Consider the following 20,048-nt stretch of genomic DNA (forward strand, 5'->3'; position numbering starts at 1 on the left):
AAACTCGCTTCATTGACTATTTGTCTCCTTTAGTATACACTGCGGTCCATATTGACCGGCAAACGGTCAACCATAGGCCGCACGAGCCGCTGCTGAAATGCATGTCGTCACGGAGAGCTGCTTAGGGAAATTCAAGGCCGCGTCGCCACCCGTTTGCTCTCCCGTGTTTTCTGGTTTACCATGCCTCTTCTCGCCGTAAGGGTGCCCTTTATTTATTTATTTATTTATTTATTTATTTATTTATTTATTTATTTATTTATTTATATCTTGGAAAGGTAATTCACTCACGTACAGCTCGTCTTGAGTTTCTGCTCATTGCATTCCTTTATCCCGACCTGACAACATTAAGGTTCGGAAAAATATACTGCAGTCGACGCCCCAAAATACATAGTTTTATTTTTTCCATATAATAAATATAGCTTTAGTACTTAAGACGTATAGACCACTTACTAAAATAAATGACAGCATTTGTTTCGTTGGAACTCTGTAAACGGGCAGACTCTTCTAAATTCACAGCTGGAGCGATCTGCGTCCAAGACGGAAATATTCAAGTCTATTCACGAATATTCGCGTAACAGCGCCCGAAAATATGGTTCCCTTTATGCACAGGTCCAGGTGAGCGGGCGGCGTTGCGGCGGACATATGGGTCCGAATAATCGAACGTGTCCGTGACATCCGGCCCTGAAAGTCGGTCGGCTACTGTAATCTGCATTTTCCGAAATACAGATTTTGCCCCAAGCTGCACGCAAATAAGTAAGGAAAAGAAAACGTAAAGCCACTAGCGCTTTATACGGCAATCGTAAACAAGATCTAAAATCCGTGCATTTTGTACGATGATATAGTAAATGTTTGGCGACTATATGCAAGTTTACCCCTCTAACTTTGCCCTCAGACCGGAAAACCTGCATCCTAATGCGTGGCGTTGCTCAATGCCTATACGTCACCGTAGCCGAAACGCGTGCCGTGCGCGCACAGCCCCTGGCAACGACAGCCTCGAAACGCGGCTCATTTTTTTCCCTACCTCTTACGCAGCATTTAGAGAACTCCCACGGGAGATTCTGCGTGCAATACTTTTTTTTCTGCCTCTTCATCTCGCGAGAATAAGAAGCGGAATGGGCCGCGGCCGCCAGAGGCCTTGGCGCGAAACTCCCCAAGTTGGCCCAAGAGGTCACGATGAGTGACAGTGGGGAGGAAGCGAGTCACGTGGACGCCGCGTGCGCTAAAGGCGCGCGCGACGCCGAACCCTGCCGCTCGTGCGTACATGTGACCTTGCCCATTCCTTGCCCCGCGACCGGCTATTGCGGCGTATACAGTCATCCGCGCGTTTCCACCGTCAGCGCAATTTTTTTTTCTTCTTCTTCTTCGTGTCTATCGCATTGATGAGCTTTCGGGCCCCGCACAATCCGCAGCCAATCCGCCCGGGGACATGTGTACACTAATCACCGCTGCCTTTTGTGTTTACGTGTATAGCCCGCTTTGCATAAATTGCTGCCTGCGACTGCGGTGTGTACCGTAAGATTCCGCCTATAACACGAAGTCGCGTTCGAGATTTTGGGCCCGTCAAATCTGTCTTATTGAGGTTCGAGTTTCATGAGCGTGGAAGGAAACTTACCGATTTCATTGAAGCGAAAAGTATGCAATGAGTGAATTTTACCAATACTAACCAAATGACGCCGATCCTTGCAGAATAACGACGGAGTCTAAACCTGCAGTGCAACTAGTGACGGAACGAGAAATGATAGGTGTATTGCGTTGAGAGACATGAAGACATTGGTGTGGATAGGAGAGCAGGCAAATGGTACCTAGCATTGTATGCACTTGAGGTTAACACGAAGAACTGGCAAGTCATGCAATACGCCAGATCAATGAGCGTTTTTTATACACTAACTGAGTCGGTGTCAAGCCAAGGGAAGCGCATTCGAGCAAGGCAAATGACTAGGTGATGAGAAAGAGATTAAGAAATCTGCACGCGTACGATGGAGTCTGGTGTTGCAAGACGTGGATGATTGGAGATCGTTGGAAGAAGCCTTCGCACCTGCAGTGAACACACGACACGAGATGATGACGACAATGATTAAACGCCTTGGCAGTGCAAACACTTTCTTCGCCCTACATATGACCGACAACTAAATGCTTTGTCAGTCATACTACAGACAAACATGTTGTCTTTTTCGGACTCGCATTATATGAGACATTTTACGGCACTACCGGCACATCGATCTCTACGAGAGGAATCTGGGCTCTGCTCATCGCATCCAATGCGTACGCCTTCTACGCCGCCTCGGATCGTCTCGAGTGTCGCATTCTCCGAAAGTAAATGAAAGCCTTGGCATCTCCCGCGTACAGGCGCGGCACATCTCTCTGTCTCTTTTTCTTTCTCTCTCTCTGTACGCCTATCACGCTTGCATATGCATCGACGCGTGGTGAAACGCTAATTACGATCGCGAACTCATCAGCTTTGGTCCCTCCTAGCTCCATCACTATCGATACATTTACACACGCCAGACGATTCGCTATGTGGACTCCACGCTCTTTCCTTTCGATTTAGTGCTCTCGCGGCGTACGTCCTACCGTGTTACCCCGTTCTCTCTTGATTACACACCTTTATGACGACGACGACGACAAATCACCGCGTGCGTGTATGCGCATCCTTGACCGCATTTAGCGGTTTGGGCAGCACGCGCGGTCCGTTATCGCCCGCGCCGCGCGGTTGGAGGTGTCATAAAGGCCCGCAGGGAGTGAGGCCAAACCTCTGCTTTTACGACCCTGTTTTGTAGAGTGTCGTCGCGCGGTTTCCTTCATTGACGTATAACGGTGGCCGTGCTAAAGGCGCTGAAGCAGCCGTCTCGGGAAGCGCTTATCAGCGAGCTCGGAGTTCGTGAATCAGCCGAAAGGGACCTGTAGCTATATCTCCTACGCCCGGAAACTCTTCGGTGGCGCCGGAACTCCGAGGAGGCCCCTCTATCGCACCACGTCACTCATGCGTGCGTGTTCTCTGCCTTGACAAGTAGGCCTATAACCGAAACTGCGACGAAACATTGCGCGTCCGCCGCACAGATACGCCGCGGGAAATCCGCGTTGTAAAGCAGATAGTCTTATACATCGCGAGGAGTGGGCGAAGCGTTGACGCCGTTTAGCAGACACGTCGGTCCGCCCGCGAGCACGGCGTGACATTGAATCTGTAGGCTATGACGCCGATGTGCTTGTCTTTCCCGTGCAGTGGGATGCTACAGCAAAGCAAGGTCGCAGGTTTTCTAGTTTCGTCTCTTATCAAGCATGATCATTCACTTACGTTACACCAGAAAGTCTATTTAATGCAAAAAAAAATATTAGCACATGCACAACAAAACTTCTGTAACTAACCTTTCTGAGGGATTTGTTTATTGGCGAAACCACGAAAAAGGTTGGGAGGGGGTTGGGGTGGAATAGGCTATAGCACTAACCACCTCCTCTCACAACCACCACCACTCCAGACGTTATCGCCCCGGGCGCAAACTCATTACATTGGTCTACAAGTGTGTTTCTCGTATAAGAATGCAACAGGCTTTAATTCGCTCTCGAAATATTCACCGAGCCGCATGGAACGTCCCGTCAACGTAAATCTTTGAATTCCGAGAACAAGCACCCGACGAAAAAAAAAAAAATTCGTTTATATTTCGTTAGCAGGGACGCCGTGCGGCTCTCAATAACAGGAGCAACGACTGCGGAATCGAGCGACAATGCGGTGGGCGCTGGCGCTGTGCGATGTTTAGAATTCTTTATAGCTCGAGCACAATGAGAGGGCGCGCGTGGCGGGCTTAACTGCATTGTAGCAGCGCTTGGAGGAAAGCCAACTGCGCAGAAATTCGCTCGGCCGCTGCCAGCCCAGTTCTCACAATAGCCGGCGTATCGCGCGCGAACGGCCTTCCCATTGTGCGCATTCAGAAGCGGGGAGCAAACAGGGCTCAGTGCATGGCCCGTGCCGACTAGATATATATGGAGCACCGCTGCTTTCACAGCTGCATTGAACGAAGTGTTCCCAGAAAGACGGCCGGCAGGATGCGCGGGGAAAGTTTAATACTGAAAAGCAAGCTCTCGCTTTCCGTGTCTCTGGTGCAGCTTCAAATGGACACCGAGGAGCGACGCCAAATAACTTTACGATAGGGCCTGCAGGCACTAATTAAAAGTGTTTAGTTGGATAAGAGAGTATCGATACGTCGATTTCGACTTACCTTTCTCGGTTTTCTTGCAAGCAATGAAGGTCCAAGCCCTCTAAACTCTAGAATATATACTGGAAAGCGTCACAGGATCGTAAATATGTTGGTATAATGCCTGTACCTACGAGGCAGTTTCGATTTCGGTACATAGGACGTGGAAGCGCCATGACGGTATGAAGCACACTGGCTTGGCCCTTTCTTGCTTAAAAGTGGCCTGAAACCATCGGAAAACGATAGCCAAAGTCAAGCTACAGCTTCTTGGCAGGAGACACTTAATGGTTAGCACTATCGGATGATGGGGTGACCGTTATACTCCACCTCACCCCCCCCCCCCGGCCCCCCCACCCTATTTGTACACTTACCACACGAAGACAATTTCCAATGTATACCAAGTTCTCCGCTCCTGCGTTTGCAGTCGATGCCCGCCATCTTACTTCGGACATGCCCTGGGACAAGAACAGTCCGTGAAAGTATATACTTAGAGGCGTGAAGTTAATTGAGCAACCTGATGAATAAAACGGGCCTCCTTGCTTACGTATAATTTCATGCGGGCAACTTTACGCCGACTGGACTCGAGACCGTTCACCGAGTCGAAGATACTCGGACCGTGGCCACACCCGTCACTGGCTCGAAAAGCGATTCGTGCACTAGTGCAGTACTTGAAGTGCACCGGCTTAAGAGACCGTTTATAGTGTCCTTGTGTATGGTGTCCCTCCCACACGTACTCAGTGCTTACTCTCTCCCTTTCTTGCTCTTTATATTTCCCTTTCCCCCACCCCCAGTGTAGGGTAGCAAACCGGATGCTGTTCTGGTTGACCTCCCTGCCTTTCCTACCCTTGCTTTCTCTCTCTCTCTCTCTCTCTCTCTCTCTCTCTCTCTCTCTCTCTCATTCCCACGTTATACTGCGTGACAACGCAGGCGAAAACAAAAAAAAAAAAAAAGGTTAGCGTAAACGGAGTGGTTGTTGGAAGCGCTGTGCATCCGTTATGTGCTTGGTGTCCTACAGTCAAGGGTGCAGGTGACAAACGTTCTCGTCGCCGCACGAACATGAAAGAGAGGACATGCGGGTGTTTGTTTATTGTCAGTTTAAATATGGTATAATAACTTTATCTGGGTAGGCAAAATGGCGCCATCTATACTACGAGCTATTCCTCTCTAGGAGCTGAATTCATAAAGCTTTTCACTCGCAAAATTTGTTGCTGGGCTTGTCGGTTCCTGCTTAGCAACTGAATACTGGTATGCGCAATTCTAAGGACGGGATAGAATTGTCCTGTGCCTCTGTGTGTATCTTCTGTCCCGTCTTAGAATTGCGCATACCAGTATTCAGTTCCTAAGCTTTTCGCTCGTATAAGTGTTCTTGGCCATTTAGCTGCCGCCTTGGCTAATACTATGGCCAGGACGGTGCAGGATTGGCTGGAATTTGCTTCTAGGAACAATTCTAGCATGGGGCTTTTTGTGGTTATGGGCCCATATTTGCTACAGCAAGATTCAACGCCCACATTTAGACCAATGTGGAACGCGAAGAGAGCCCGGATGTTGAGGCACCGGCTTCCGCTAGTCTGCTAGGCTGACGGCTTTGCGATATAATTTTTGTTGCGAATAGCAATACTGCAGTATAGTTCTCCTTCTCGCTGCTTTTTTCATACTTCTTCAAAGGACGTTAGGGTCAAAGAAAATGCTTACACCGCATGCAACACTGTGGAATATTTACCCTAAACAAGATAAGATAAAACGTTCAGGCTGAGCAATTGAGAATACGCCTGTGCATGCAAGGCCAGATCCGCCTGTAGTAAGACCCATCCCGCCCCCCCCCCCTTTCTTTCTTGCCTCCTTATAGTATTGCAACACACAATGCCCCAATACAGCATATTGTAAGAATACATATTAATATGGGCAATGATAAGGATGTATGTTACACCAAAGGGAACAAAACTTTGGAGCAAGGTCCTTGCAGTCATGCTACGCGTTGCTTTTATTTCACGACTTCTTCCTTCCTCTGCATTTTTTTTTTTTTTTGCGGAATGCTGCAATACGGTAAAGTCTATTGATTATTGTTATCCTTTTTAAGCGCTAAGCACTGCGCGCAAGGTCCGGGATACAGTATACGTTCTCGGAAAGAATTCGACCCACGCTTCGCCGGCACCGTGAGAGACGGGTGACATTTACCTCGATGGCGTGACATTTCGGCCGCAGCGCCAAGAAGCGACGGCGTGCGTCGTTTTCGTGGGCCCCTTTTGTGTACGAGAGGTCTGGGTCGGCGTGTACACAAAACACGCCGACAAACAAAACCAAACAACATGCACCCTCGAAGCTTGCGCACGTTCGATGAACTTTCGGCGATAGCAAAACCACCTCCGCCCCCCGCCCCCCCCCCCATCGTTACACCGCTCCTGTTTCCTTCGCTCTCTGTGTTATTTCTTCCTTTCTTACTCTCTCGAATCTCGCCTGGTTCAACGACACACTAACAACAAACAGCAGCAGCAACGGGACGAAGATGGGGCGACCGTATTACAAGCGAAAAATAAAAATAAATAATAATAAAAAAAGAACGAAATGACATGGGGGCTTGTACATGCCGCGCTCGCATGGCTTGCACCTTTTCTTCCCACGGGATTCGCCGGCGAGCTGCCGATCTTACGCGAGCGCAATTCGATTCCGTCCGTCCATCCGTCCGTTTCCTCGTCGTGGCCGCCGCGCCGCACACTTTTGTCTCTCTTCGTTTCCCTCGGTCTGCGGCAAACCCGCACCGCCCTTCTCAGTGCGGGCCGTGCGGGTTCATTTTCGCCGCCCAAAGAGTTGATGCTGTCTGCGTAGAGCCGGCACGTCGAGAAGACGAGAAAAAAGAAAGGAAGAGGCAGTCTATAGTGACGTAATGGATCGACAAGGAGAACGAAGATGCAGCGAGCGTGAAACAAAGGTGGTTTCGTATCCTGTGTTCCCGTTTGAAAGAAATATATGTAAAGAGAGAGAGACAGAGGTTGAATAGTTCTGAGACAGCGATCCGACAATTTACGAGCCTCTCTCTCAACTGCCTGTATGCGTCCGTCGACAGGGAGGCGGATATAGGGAGGCGTCCGCCTCCCTATATCGCCTTGTTCTCCTACCCGCCTTACCCGCTTAAACCACTCCCCTCCCCTACCCACCCCCTTCCGTTACGTATACACTAGTGCCTATTACCTCGTCGCTTCAGCGACATAGCCTGTCGTGCGGGCCTGGCGAACTCGTTTGGTAGCGAGAGAGCAATCACTGTTGTGCGAATGGGTCAGCATGCCACAGCAAGGTTGTGGCAGTTTTGCACCGACTTCCGGAACAAGCGACTTAATCACTCAATCTCGATCGTAGCCGCCATCTGTCGGCGCGGCCCGCACAGAGACTGCAGGTTCGATGACGGGTGCAGCTGACCACAGAGCCACGGCGGGCGACCACTGGCGCAAAGAATGCGAGAGCATCAGGCTGAGCGTTGCCTCTCTCGGCCGTTCGTTCTGCCGCAGTTTGCAGCGATGCCGTTCACTCGATTCTGTGCTACTCTTGTCATCCGCCGTTCACGCGGCCGGTTGATCCCATTGATAACGCGGCCGAGGCGTCGTTCTGACCACCGACCAACCTCGAAGTGCGCGACAAAAAAAAAAAAATGCATCGGGGGGGGGGGGGGGGTGAGGGGGGGGAAAGGCATCGCTGCGGAATCACGGGTCAGAGTCTCCGTGATTCAGTAACAACTTAAATGAGCACCGAAAAGAAAAAAAAAAGCAGCCGAGACAGATAATGTATTCTTTCGACGTTGCATTATCGTTAACTCCGCGTTAAGGAATTGGTTGCTACAAAACATAATGAACGTCAAACTTCCATTATTTGAATTCTAGTCTGGAAGCACAGGGCCACTGTATATACGTCAGTGTGATTGTCACGGATTTCCATGTATCTTGTTTTTTCGTATTTGGGATGTCGTGGCGCAGTGAAATTTCTCAAAACCTGCTCAGATTTGTCTTTCGATCGACACCTTCAAAGTAGAGGGTAGCTTACTTTTTCGATGAAAAAATAACTGTATAGTCCGAGAAAGAGAAACACATATTCAACTAAATAACAAAAAATCGCAAATTAACTTCTCAATTAATTACTTTGCTGCACATGCTGGAATTTGCCAATTGTAACCGGTGAACTTGCTAGTTATATCCACTTGAAATGAATTTCCAGGGTGACACCAGTTTCGATATAGTTCCCAACGTGTGGGACGAAATACGTGGGTGTTCCAATTGCTTGTGCGCTTCTATGGGTAAAAAAAAAAAAATTGGAACAACAGTGCGTTTCTGTGGCGAATTTGATGCCGCATATCTCCAAACTGGTGTTGTCCTGGAAATTCATTCCAAGTGGATACGCCTCGCAAGCTCACCGGCTACAGTTCGTGAATTGCAACATGTACCGCAAGGTTTAAGAAGTGAATTAGTGATTCTTTTTTTCGTTAATTAGTTGAATATGGTGTTTCGATTTCTCGTACAAGTAATATGTCCGCCTCTCCGAATAAGACAGCTTGAGGACTAGAATTATGTTACTTGCAACGATAAAATTTTTTGAAATTCCGTAAAACTTAAAAATTATCACCCCGCACATTCAGACAATCTTGGTTAAAAGGTAAACGAAAACCCGGGGCACTTCGCCGACCAAATAGAGATTTAAAAGAAAAGAAGACGTTTCGGCTCCCACACGGGAGCCTTGTTCACAGGTAAAATAAACAAAGGTGATCGAGCAGCCATACCTGATGTATGACGCGTTTGGGCGGTTGCTAACACGTTATGTCGATGCATTGCATTCAATGCAAGTCGTACACTAACGTTGATATTCACCGTAAAACGAGTTCTAGGGGGATTTTTTTCTGCCTTAAAAATGCGGCCTACCTCAGCGCCCTCCCCCCCCCCTCCCCTCCCCGTCACCCTCGCCGTGCTCGATCGAAAACGTTTCAACGCCCGTTTTCGCGCAGCCAGGGTGGCACACACAGAAGTAGCGAAGAATAATCACCCCACCATTCAACTTACCACTCACCCGTTCGCAATCGACAGATTTTCAGGGACATATTTGGCGGAGCGCCGCTTGGACCGCTGACAAAGCACGAAAAAGGAATAGAGAAATGGGATTCGATCGCTAAATTTATCCCGGCCCTATATGCGTTGTTTCGTTCACTCGCCTTCACGTTAGGTCGGCCGTGCCGAGCAAGACGACGACCGAAGGTCATTAGCTCGAGTGAATTTGTTTTGCAAGGAGCCGCAAAGCGTGTGTCCGGCCTAACCGCTACTGCATAGGCACTTGTCCGTGCACGCACACGGCACTCTTGGAGGAGCAGCCAAGCATCCGTAAGTCGCTCAGGCGAGAGAAAAAAAAAAGAAGAAGAGAAATACTGACTCTCGCTGTGTGCGCAGTCCAAGCAGCAGCAGTTACAAGAAAAGGAGTTCCCAGCCGAGACGGAAGGGTCGTTCGAAGTTTGCCGTTTCTGTATAGCGGGTTCTGCCTGGGACAGTTCGTGGGGACAAAAAGCGCCACGGGGCGCGCGTGCAGAATTAACCGCACGCAACGAGTCAGTCGTACGCGGTGCTGAGGTCAAGACAGCTGTCTGAAACGCACTCTCAACGGCCAACAGAAGCAGCCGCCAAAGCAATGGGAGACCAGCAGGGCGAAAGGAGTCACGGCATCTCGCAAAAGCATGCACACAGTCGTGCGTGGTTCACATCCAGTCGGTTTCGTGCGCCACGAGTCGACGCAGTCCGGTCGCACGCGCCTCGCGTGTTCTGGTCAAGCGACTTGACCTCCGTGTACCTACATGCATTAACGATGCACACACGCTTATACTCAAAGTGACGGCTTCAGCGTAGCGTGACGTAAGCGGTCCTTTTTTTGTGCGTCGCCCGTTCAGCGATGTATTCCTGTTCTCTTCTTCCGCGGTCCGTTGTCCTCTCGACGCGGTTCCATCACTGTCTCGCCCGCTTGCCACACGCGAAGGTACGTAGAGCATAGCGGAAGCTTGCCGAGAAGGCGTGCACGTTGACTGGCATAGCGAACACGTTGAGCGAGTCGGTTCACATTTGAAGCACGGCACGAAAGGAAGTACACGGGACAGGCGCCGTATCTTTTCCGTGTTTACGTCCTGTTTGCGCTGTTTCAAGTGTGAACGCTGACGGGCGTATGCTGTCGTCACCGCGTGGTGTAACCTGGCTATAGAGTGAACGTATACCGGTTCCGGCTGAAACACTTACTCGCGGCGTTGCGTGAAATTGAAGCACGTGCTATATAATGTAGCAAACAGTTCAACTTCACTGATGTCCTATATAAGCTCTGGCTTTGTTGTACTTTGTTTATTAACTGCGCCCCGATGGAAAGGAATGCTTGGCTTTAGCTCTCCTGATTCTCGCTTGCAGCGCGTGTTTGTTCGATGTCATTACAAGCGAAGAACGCCAAATCCTCTGCTTATATAACAGTCAACGTCTCTGCTTATCGTGTAACGAGACCAGTGGGTAAACCGACTGCAAGGTGAGGGACGTGAGGGGACGAGGAGGGGGGGTAGGGGGGTGCGGAGACGTTGGGGCTTGCACGCCCGCTCCCCCAGGTAGGCAGGTAGGAATCCTGGGTGCGCTAATGCCACTAACTATACTTTTATGCCGCGGAGGCGTTATCTGTCGGTTTCCGTTGTCAACAGGATGACAGTCCAGATTTGCCGTGTAACGCGCTTGGTGCGCAACAGCACCACGACTTCCTCATTTACGACACATGTGCTACAGTGCTGCAAGTTTAGCGCGGCTGTGAAATAGGTATCGTTAATATATAAGTACAGTTTACGCAGCACTTTGACGGCGCACTGTGATGGCGTTCAAGAGGAAATTATTTCTGCTTTTCCCCTGCTTTTATTGGTCAAAAACTAACTTTTATTACTTGTCGTACGGTTACCGGACAAACAAAGCCCAATTTGTAGACCCTCCATACTGGCTTACATGTAATCAGTACTGCATTACCAATTGCGTGTGCCTTCTATCTTTCGTCCGCACTATGCATGATGCAATTCTTTTGTCCCACCATGTCAAAAGCTTAGATAACAATGTTGAACTTTATGTTGTCGAGTTCGGAGAGCGGTAACATTTTATTATTATTATTATTATTAGGGGGATTTGATCTAACCCATACGTAGGTAAAAAAAATTAACGAAAAGGGACATGAAATATACACATGCAGCCTAAATCGAAAAGGGGGCTGACAGATGAAGTAGCACACGTCGTGTGAAGGAATATCACGCATGCAGCCTTGTGTGATGGAGGTATACTGCAGAGCTAACATTCAGGGGGATTTCCCGCAGCTAGGTAAACTGTGTTGTAATCGCGATAAACATTCTCAAGCAATGTTTGTATGCCCGAGTGGAGCACTAACAGCGCACCATATTGCTACACTTGGCACATTTGTTTATGCGTATGATTTTATGTGAGCTCTATCGTCAAACTATAAGCAAGCGCTGCTGTCGGTAGGATAAGAAATAAAGCTCGATAAAAGGATTGCACAACCTTACATGCTTGCACTGTCGTCACCGTTTCCTGCCGCGCACGTGATGTAACGTGATGGTTGCAAACGTGGTGAATGTAGTACACCTTGGCAATGTTTCACTAACATCGCGCCAGCTTCGACCGTTCAACAGAACAGACTGGTGGGCTAGTTGGTATTGCATGTTAATAGTTTTTAGCGCAAAGAAACGCACGACACGAGAAAAGGGACACAGGACACAGCGCACAGGACGACCGCACAGCATAGTGTTTCATGCAATTACTAGAGTGAACTGCGGCTCTAGCGTCTAACAGAATCGCTGCAAGCAGGGAAGGTCAGTAAGCGTGGGATTGGTGAGTATAGTACATGGATTTGCCTAAACTTCGTCCTTTTCGCTTTACATGGCTTTGCAATTTTGAAAAGCGATTATTTTTATCAAAGTACTGGGCTATAAATAATTGCGTAAACATTATTGAAATTGTCCGATGGCAGGATCCGAACACAGGACCTCTAGCGCAGAAGCGCGATATTGAAACCATTATGCCACGGACGCATGGACAAGCGGAACCACTGCAATTAGCAGCCATTATGCGTGCTTGCAGAGTCTTATTGCCTTCTGTATTTAAAAAAAAAAAGAACAGAAGGTATAAATTGCTTTGAAAATGAGGCAACTTTAGGCCAGTTTTGGCCCAGATATTGCGCATAAACGAAGCCACCAGAACGTGTGAAGCCCCAAGCACGAGAGAGGGAGAGAGAGAGAGAGAGAGAGGGTTATAAGGAAGGCATGGATGTTAAGCAGTTAAGAGTCTGGTTGGCCACCCTATGCTCGGAGAAGGGGAAGTGAGAGAAGGGAGAGGGTAAGGAGACGTGCACTATGCACGATGATCACACAAATCCATTTACTACCCATCATTCCCACGGTGGCTCAACGATCGCAGCGCCAGAGTTCTCTCTAGCAATTGTACACAATTTATTGCCGCACAGGGCCGCTGACACACCGCAAGGTCGACGATGGCACAATATTATATAAATAAAAAAAAATTGCAAGGGTGTGCATATCCGGCTTGGGTAAACAGTGACGGTGCGCATAGGCTGTCTACAAACAGTGACTGCATCAAAAGCGAGAACTTGAACAGCCAGCTATTGGCTTACGCCTGAAAGTTGTAGCGGATCGTAGTGCACATTCTGGCCGCCACGTGATACGTGGAGTGATCTTTGAAACAATTACTGGGGGCTTTGCCAAGCTCCGAGGCCCACCGCCCACTCGCCAACTGGAAACGTGTCTTACCGGAGCTCGAGCTATACCAAATTAACAAGAGTCAAGCAGAAATGCACTTTGATAAAATTAAATGCCTAGTCACTTTGTGCAATAGGGGATATCATTGTTTGCAGTGTTGTTTCGAAATTTTCATTGTAATAGCGCGGCGTTGTTTTGACTGTGATAATATCGTTGTGTGTGCGTTAACTTTTCTGCTCTTTCTCCTACAAAATGACGCGCACGCGTTACGAAACTATATTGGTCGCTTCACCACCTGTTCGACAGACAAGGGGTATAGACAGCGCCCTATTTGTGGCCCAAGATATGCTTCTACTGCGTCAATAAAAAGAAATAAAAGCGTGTAGCCGCTGTTATAACGCGCGCGCGATTTATCAGCATATTTTCGCTTGCGCACATGGGGAAGGAGGTTTGAAGTGAGAGTGTGTTCGCCTGTGCTCTTCCTTTTTCTAAACGCTGCCTTCGTTTCCTCGTCACAATTTAAATTTGCTAAGTAAGGCTGTTGGAAGCACAACTTGCCTGTTCTGTTTAAATCTTATGACGGCTGTATTCCTATCAGCAATTGACACGATACCCCTATCTACGCAACAGCCGCGGGGCGCCCGCGGTAGCTGCATTTATGGACGCAGCGCGTGCGTCGTCGGTAGTTAACAGCTGTATCTGCTGCCGTCAGTGTTGGACACAGCTGGATGTAAAACGAACCCGCTTTCTTCCACTTTTATCGCAGGGCTTGGTCATTTCCAAGTGCGAGATGGAGGCGGCGTCACAATCGATGTTCCGCTTCGAAGCCCGAAGACACAACGAGTGTCTTGTGCCGACTGCAGGAACAAGGAATCCCAGATTCTCCCACGAACGTGTGACAGTTCAAGTTTCGATATCTAGACATTAGTCTTGATGTTTCCTTCGACGGGAGATACCTTACGCGGCGCATACGTCACCACTTCAACGTACACGTCTCCGGGCTGAACGATGACGTAAGCGAGTTCAGTGCTTCAATTTGTGCCCTTCGAAAGGACTGTTGCCGCTGTTGGGAAACATCGGCGATGGCGGGCTCCAACAGGCCCGAGCTCCGCCTCGCGTATCGCATCTTCGTCACGGTCAACATTCTGCTTGCCGTGTACAACATGATATGCTTCCAGATGCCCCGCACCGACGTCAAGCCCTGCGTGCTCGTCATCACCAATCACTCGCAGCAGGAAGTCGCGGATTACGCTGCCAAGATTTCGCAGCCTCCCCCTCGGCTACCGCCACCCCAATCACAGCCGGTCAAGGCTGCTGCCCCGACCAGCCTCGTCCAAAAACCCCAGTTCCAGAACAGGCAGCCCCTCCAGTCAAAGCTAGCCACTACCCGCGCGCCGGTCGCAGCGAGTCTTAGTCGGATCGGCGACAGCAACGCTGGCGGCAACAGGGTCGACTCCACGCCAAAGAAAGAAGCGTCGGCGACGACGGTGACCAAGTACGTCGTCCAGGAGGACTTCATACTCTCAGACGTTTCGGTGCCGTTCAACGACAGCGTCACCCTCACGACGCAGGCGACTCACGAGTTCCTGCAGCACGTTCCGGTGCTGTGCTCCCGATGGCAAGGGCCCATCTCTGTGGCCGTCTTCGCACCGGGCACCGACTACGCAGTGGTGCTGGACAAGATCGCCTTCCTGCGCCACTGTGGCGACCCGTGCGTAAGTGCGAACGTGACGTGGCACATGGTGTTCGACAGGGACCACGCGCCGCCGGCGGCAGTCGTGGTCGACTCGTCTTCTTCCGCGGTCTTTCTCCAGTCCTGGAACGGTTCGTGTGCCTCGGACGTGATGGGGCGCGAGTACGCGCAGTTCCGCAAGGCGCACAAAATGACCTACCCGATCAACGTGCTCCGGAACGTTGCGCGGCGCCGGGCCCGCACGCGCTACATTCTCGCCTCGGACATCGAGCTTTACCCCAGCGCCAACGTGATTCCGCGCTTCCTGAGCCTCGTCGCTGAGCGCCGGCGTCGCAACGCCACCGAAGCGGGGGCGCCCCAGGTGTTCGTGCTGCCTATCTTCGAGGTGCAAGCCAAGCAGCGGCCGCCCCTGACCAAGCGAGTCCTGGTCGGGATGCTGCGCAACAAGACGGCCATCTTCTTCCACAAGTGGGTCTGCGACCAGTGCCAGAAGTTCCCCAAGCGAGAGGAGTGGATCGAGTACGTACCGGCCGATGACGACGCGTTGGGCATTCTCACCACGACAAAGCGCGACCGCACCAAGCGCTCCTGGGAGCCCATCTACATCGGAACCAACGACGATCCCTTCTACGGAGAAGAGCTCACCTGGGAGGGCAAGAGGGACAAGATGTCACAGGTAAGTTAGTCTCATGCAGCGTTCTAGCTTGATGCGCGTAAAGTGTCTTCGATTGAGTCGCAGTTAAAGGTTACCGGCCCACTTGAGGACTAGTGTTGGTGTACCAAAATTTGACCGCTGGTCAACACTTGTAGCACGTGTTTCAGTCGTTGTTGTTTAATAACGGCCGTGTTGCGACCATGTCACGCTGTTTCAACAATCCTCGCTGTAGTGTAGTTTCACGCTGCTATTCTCAGCCGCCAGGCCCCAGACATCTGATTCAACTTCCGTGTTATCGGATCGGAGCTCATGACGGCACTTGTATGCAATGTGTCCTTTCAAGGCGTAAATTGCCAAAGCAGCTTTGTTAGAAGGTGTGCCTTGTTTGCACGCCAACGTAGGAAATTTACGCATGTCTATGTGCGCAGATACATCTTCGTGGCTACCAATATGCCGTGTATGCGAGCCATGGGGTATGCGTTTAAAGGCAGTCAAGTTGCATCCGTTCGCGATCAAACTGTGTATTTTGTTCCGTGCTGTATCTTGCATCAATAGCTAGCGCAGTGGTAGCTCAAGTCAAATATAACATACTATGTTATACGAAAAGCTCGCCTTGATTCGCGCAATATCAGTCTCAGAATGTATTCGAAGCGGCGCGCTTGATGTTAAGGTCTTTGAATTTGTTGACGGAGGTTGGTGATTCTGTTTCAACAATATACTAGATAGAGGAATAGAGATTAGGTTCTGCGAGCCAAAACTCCGATATGGTTATGAGGCCCGCTGTAGGGGGGGGGGTGGTCTTTGGATTAATTTTGACCACCGAGGATTCATTGACGTGCACTTAATGCACGGTACACGTGCGTTATTGCGTTTTGCCCCCCATGGAATTGCGACCCGGATTTGATGCCGCGTTCGTGTGCTTAGCAGCGCAGACGTCAAAACCGCTAAGCTACATGTTGGGTAAACAAATATGGTATGCTTGCCATGGTCACCTACTTTTCGAAGTTGAAAAGTCGCCCAAAGACCAATGACAGCAGCCTGTCAAAGAACTTGCAGTGCTCACATTATTACAGGGAAGCTGTCTATGGCTGGGATCTGGAAAAAAAATGTGTCCGAGATGTTGACAAAAACAAATCGTGTGGCGCGACTCTCTCAAAACGGCGACTCTCTCAAAAGTGGGAATTCAACAGCCGGTTACTGAGTGGCCAGAAGTGCAGTAAGGTCGTATGGTACGTGTAGGGCTATAGCGTGGGCACCGAGTTATCACGGAGGCATCATCGCTCACTCTTGGAAACGTTCAGCAACGGGGGAAGAGTACGTTCCCCACTATATTGCCTGTAGCTATCGAAAAATGATGTGCAATCAGAATTTAAAGATTGTGGGGCGTGTGTTCAACGGGAAAGTTGCTTTTTATTGTTCATTGCATGCACTACCCTGCGCCTGTTAACTTTTTGACGCCGGCACCACCTGAACCCGCGCAAGCTGCCAGTAGACGATACTCGTTTACGAGGGCGTCTTTCACATACTTGGGCACGTCGACATAGCTTTGTAATAGATCAGCTCGGCACTTGCGTGATTATAATTACTTACTAGGTGAGATTTGCTCCACATACGAACTTTCTCAGAAACCTATTACGCTATTTCTCTCCTCCGAACAGAGCTACGAGTTGTGTCTACGCGGCTACGACTTCCACATCCTGGACAACGCCTTCCTGGTGCACGCACCCGGCATCAAGACCATCATCGCCAGTGAGGAGCGCCGCAGGGTGCCCTTCGTGAAAGTGAACAATGCGCACCACGCGCGAATCATGAACAGCCTCAAGTCTCGGTACCCGGCGCTGGCCAAGGACTGTTAGGAACCCTGTTCAGTGCGTGTGTGCTTGCGTGCCTGTGAGTGCTTGAGAAGCCCGTGTAATATATACAAATGTGTATTATATAAAGCACCTCCGCCCGTGTTTTACTTGCTGTGTCTTCTCGTGGTTTCTTTCGTTGCACCGTACCGGGACCTGCCAGCCCCTTCCAGACGCCAACTAGAGGATCCGCACGCTGTTCGTGTGACATAAACGAAGACCGCTTGCGCTGCCATTGAAGGTCGTGCTTTAGAAAACGCGAGGCGTCACTCGCGTCTCTCACTGAAACATACTGCCGCCCTGCATAACGTCTCGGCTTTGAGACGCGCTGGCCAGCTGTTACTATAGTTGCTGCGTTGAAATGATTAGGATTAAGCGGGATCGACTCTCCTTGACGGGCCGAAAATTGGTCGTCGGGTTCATGTACATGCTAGTGTATCGAACCAAGCGTCGAGTCGAGTTCTATTAACCCGGCTGCAAGGGTTACGTTGACGAGCCTTATCTGCCTATCAAGATGCTTACAAACGCGGTCGGATCTGGCTAGGTCAGTTTGTCTTCTGACTAGATCCGCTCGCGTCAAGTTCATCTAAACGAATCTAGTAGCTGCTGGTCATCTAGTGCCTAGTTTCCTGTCGTTTGCACAATGATACGGAGAGGAAGCTGTTGTCTTTCCCGCAGCCGCGCTGTGGATGAGACTAAACTGTATTACTGTTGTAGCGCACAGAGGTCGTAAGTCAACTGACAACTCAAGAACGCTGTGGCAAGTGTCACTCAAAGGGAATATGTATACGTACTTCAGCAAATCACCTGGCCCTATAGCAGTTCTATCGTCCTTTATGCCTTGCCCAAACGCTCCCTTGTTGCAGAACTTCTCGCCCTAATCACGGTGCTATGCGTACAAGTGGTACCCGTTGTGAACGTATATGGTCGGGCCAGTCAGCCTTTCCTCCTTTTCCCAGGATGTGGTTCGTATGCTTTGCAGCCGAGCAACAACATGAAAATGCATACGAGCACTGCGAAGAGCACGCCAATGCTGCCAGTGTTCAACCGTTCTTTCTCCGCTGCAATCGTACAACGGATTGTGAACACTCATTGGAATACTTATACCTCTGTCAAGCGGGTAAGTTCAGTGCACTTACAGGAAGTGCACTTCGGGACCTTGAGTGACACTTTAGGCTACGCGGTGCTAAACGGTAAAACAAAGCGCACTCGCACACACAAAAAAAAAAATGGCGACAGACTAAAATCACGTTTATTGAAGATGTAGATTAAAATAAGAAAAGTCTTCTAAAAAGCGATTGCTTTAGTTTAATGATAAATAAAGAATCCTAATCTATATTTAGGCGACAAAAAACGAAAATTTTTATATTATAAGAGCGTTACAAGTCAAGGCCGGCCAAGACGAATGCCTGCCATAACAGAACAAGATCCTGGCATGCGATGAGGCGGCGTTTGATCCTGCTAGAACAGAATATCAACGAGTTTTTTTCTGATTATTTTGTTAAATGTTGTTCAACAGCTAGAATGAACTTTTGTCTCCTTTTTCTGCGCATTACATTTTGTATCGTTGAAACTGCTGGCGGCGAGGACACGCACTCGACCAGCAAAGTGCGTTCCGTGAACGCACTCCGACCGGAGTGCACTGTTCTGCTAGTTATTGGGCATGCATGGAAGCTTCACGCGTTCTTCTCACATTTTAAAGGGAACTGAACACACCACCACCACACAAGCAAGTTGGGCTCGTTTCAACATACTTTTCAAGGCCAAATAAAGGATTCAAAGATAGAGAACGCGTCGGGCTGATAGGAAATGGTGGTGGTAGTGGTAGGTTGTAGCAAACAGACGGTTTTAGCCTTGCGATAAAGGCCGGCAACTGCTCCGCTCGGGCGTTCTTTACAATATCACTTCGGTGTTTGACCACATGCCCATCAAATCAGTCTTTCTTAAAAAATGCGATAAGGAGGCGTGAACTTTCTTTGCGGGCTATAATTGATCCTTCGGGGGACACGAGGTGTTGCAGGCAAGCATGCGGAAGGTCCTTATTTGCCGATTTTCCAGGAGAGCGTCCCTTTCATTTTGGAATTTCCGGCACGACCACAGAAAGTGTTCAGTGCCTCATGGCTCGTCGCATGCGGACAGTTCGGAGAACTGGTACGTCCCGTCTTAAATAACCATGCTGATGTGCTTTTTGCAGGAGCGAGCAAATTAGCCAAAACAAACGCCCTAGTGATTGTAGGAGATTTCAACGCCAAAGATCTGACCTGGGGTTACAAAAAACCAGACAAGAAAGGCATGCAAGTTAAGGAAGCAGCAGATATGTACGGCTGCACCCTCATAACAGACGACAGTACGCCAACCAGACTAGGTAACAGCGTAAGCTCCGACACATGCCCCGACCTGACATACATCCGGGGAACAGACAAGGCGGTATGGGAAAACCTGCTGGAGAATCTGGGCAGCGATCACTACATCCTAAAAACGCAATTGGCAACCGGAAGAATAAAACGCAAAATTGGCACCACCAAGGTGACAGATTGGAATGCCTTCAGGAAGGAATGCAAAACTATAGAGGGAAACATCGAGTCGCTAGAAGGCTGGGGAAACAAGCTCAGGGAGGTGCTCGACAAGTACACCAAAGAAATAGACAGAACAGAGGAAACACCTGAGGTGGACTCGCGACTACTCAAGCTATGGGAGGCAAGACGCGGGCTCACTAAAAGATGGAAAAAACAAAGGCTAAACAGGAAGCTCAAAAAGAAAATCGCAGAGATAACCAAGGAGGCGGAGGAGTATGCGGCTCAGCTGACTAGGCAAAACTGGCAACAGTTTAGCGAGTCCCTAAACGGAACGCTTAGCACGGCAAAAACATGGCACATACTCAAGGCGCTCCTGGACCCAACAAAAACAA

General features: G+C 49.6%; 1 protein-coding gene across 3 annotated transcripts in view; it reads left to right on the forward strand.

Moving 5' to 3' along the window:
* Positions 1-17,250, forward strand: part of LOC142576039 (beta-1,4-glucuronyltransferase 1-like) — a 102,189-nt gene extending 84,939 nt beyond the window's left edge. For all 3 annotated transcript variants that reach the window (XM_075685942.1, XM_075685941.1, XM_075685943.1), the window contains exons 2-3: positions 13,709-15,311; positions 16,949-17,250. In XM_075685942.1, coding sequence (XP_075542057.1) covers positions 14,025-15,311; positions 16,949-17,146 — 1,485 coding nt within the window. In that variant the 5' untranslated portion in view covers positions 13,709-14,024 and the 3' untranslated portion in view covers positions 17,147-17,250. The remainder of the gene's footprint in view (positions 1-13,708; positions 15,312-16,948) is intronic.
* The last annotated feature ends 2,798 nt before the right edge of the window (positions 17,251-20,048 follow it).

This window comes from Dermacentor variabilis, chromosome 3 (assembly GCF_050947875.1).
Source record: "Dermacentor variabilis isolate Ectoservices chromosome 3, ASM5094787v1, whole genome shotgun sequence".
NCBI lineage: Eukaryota > Metazoa > Arthropoda > Arachnida > Ixodida > Ixodidae > Dermacentor > Dermacentor variabilis.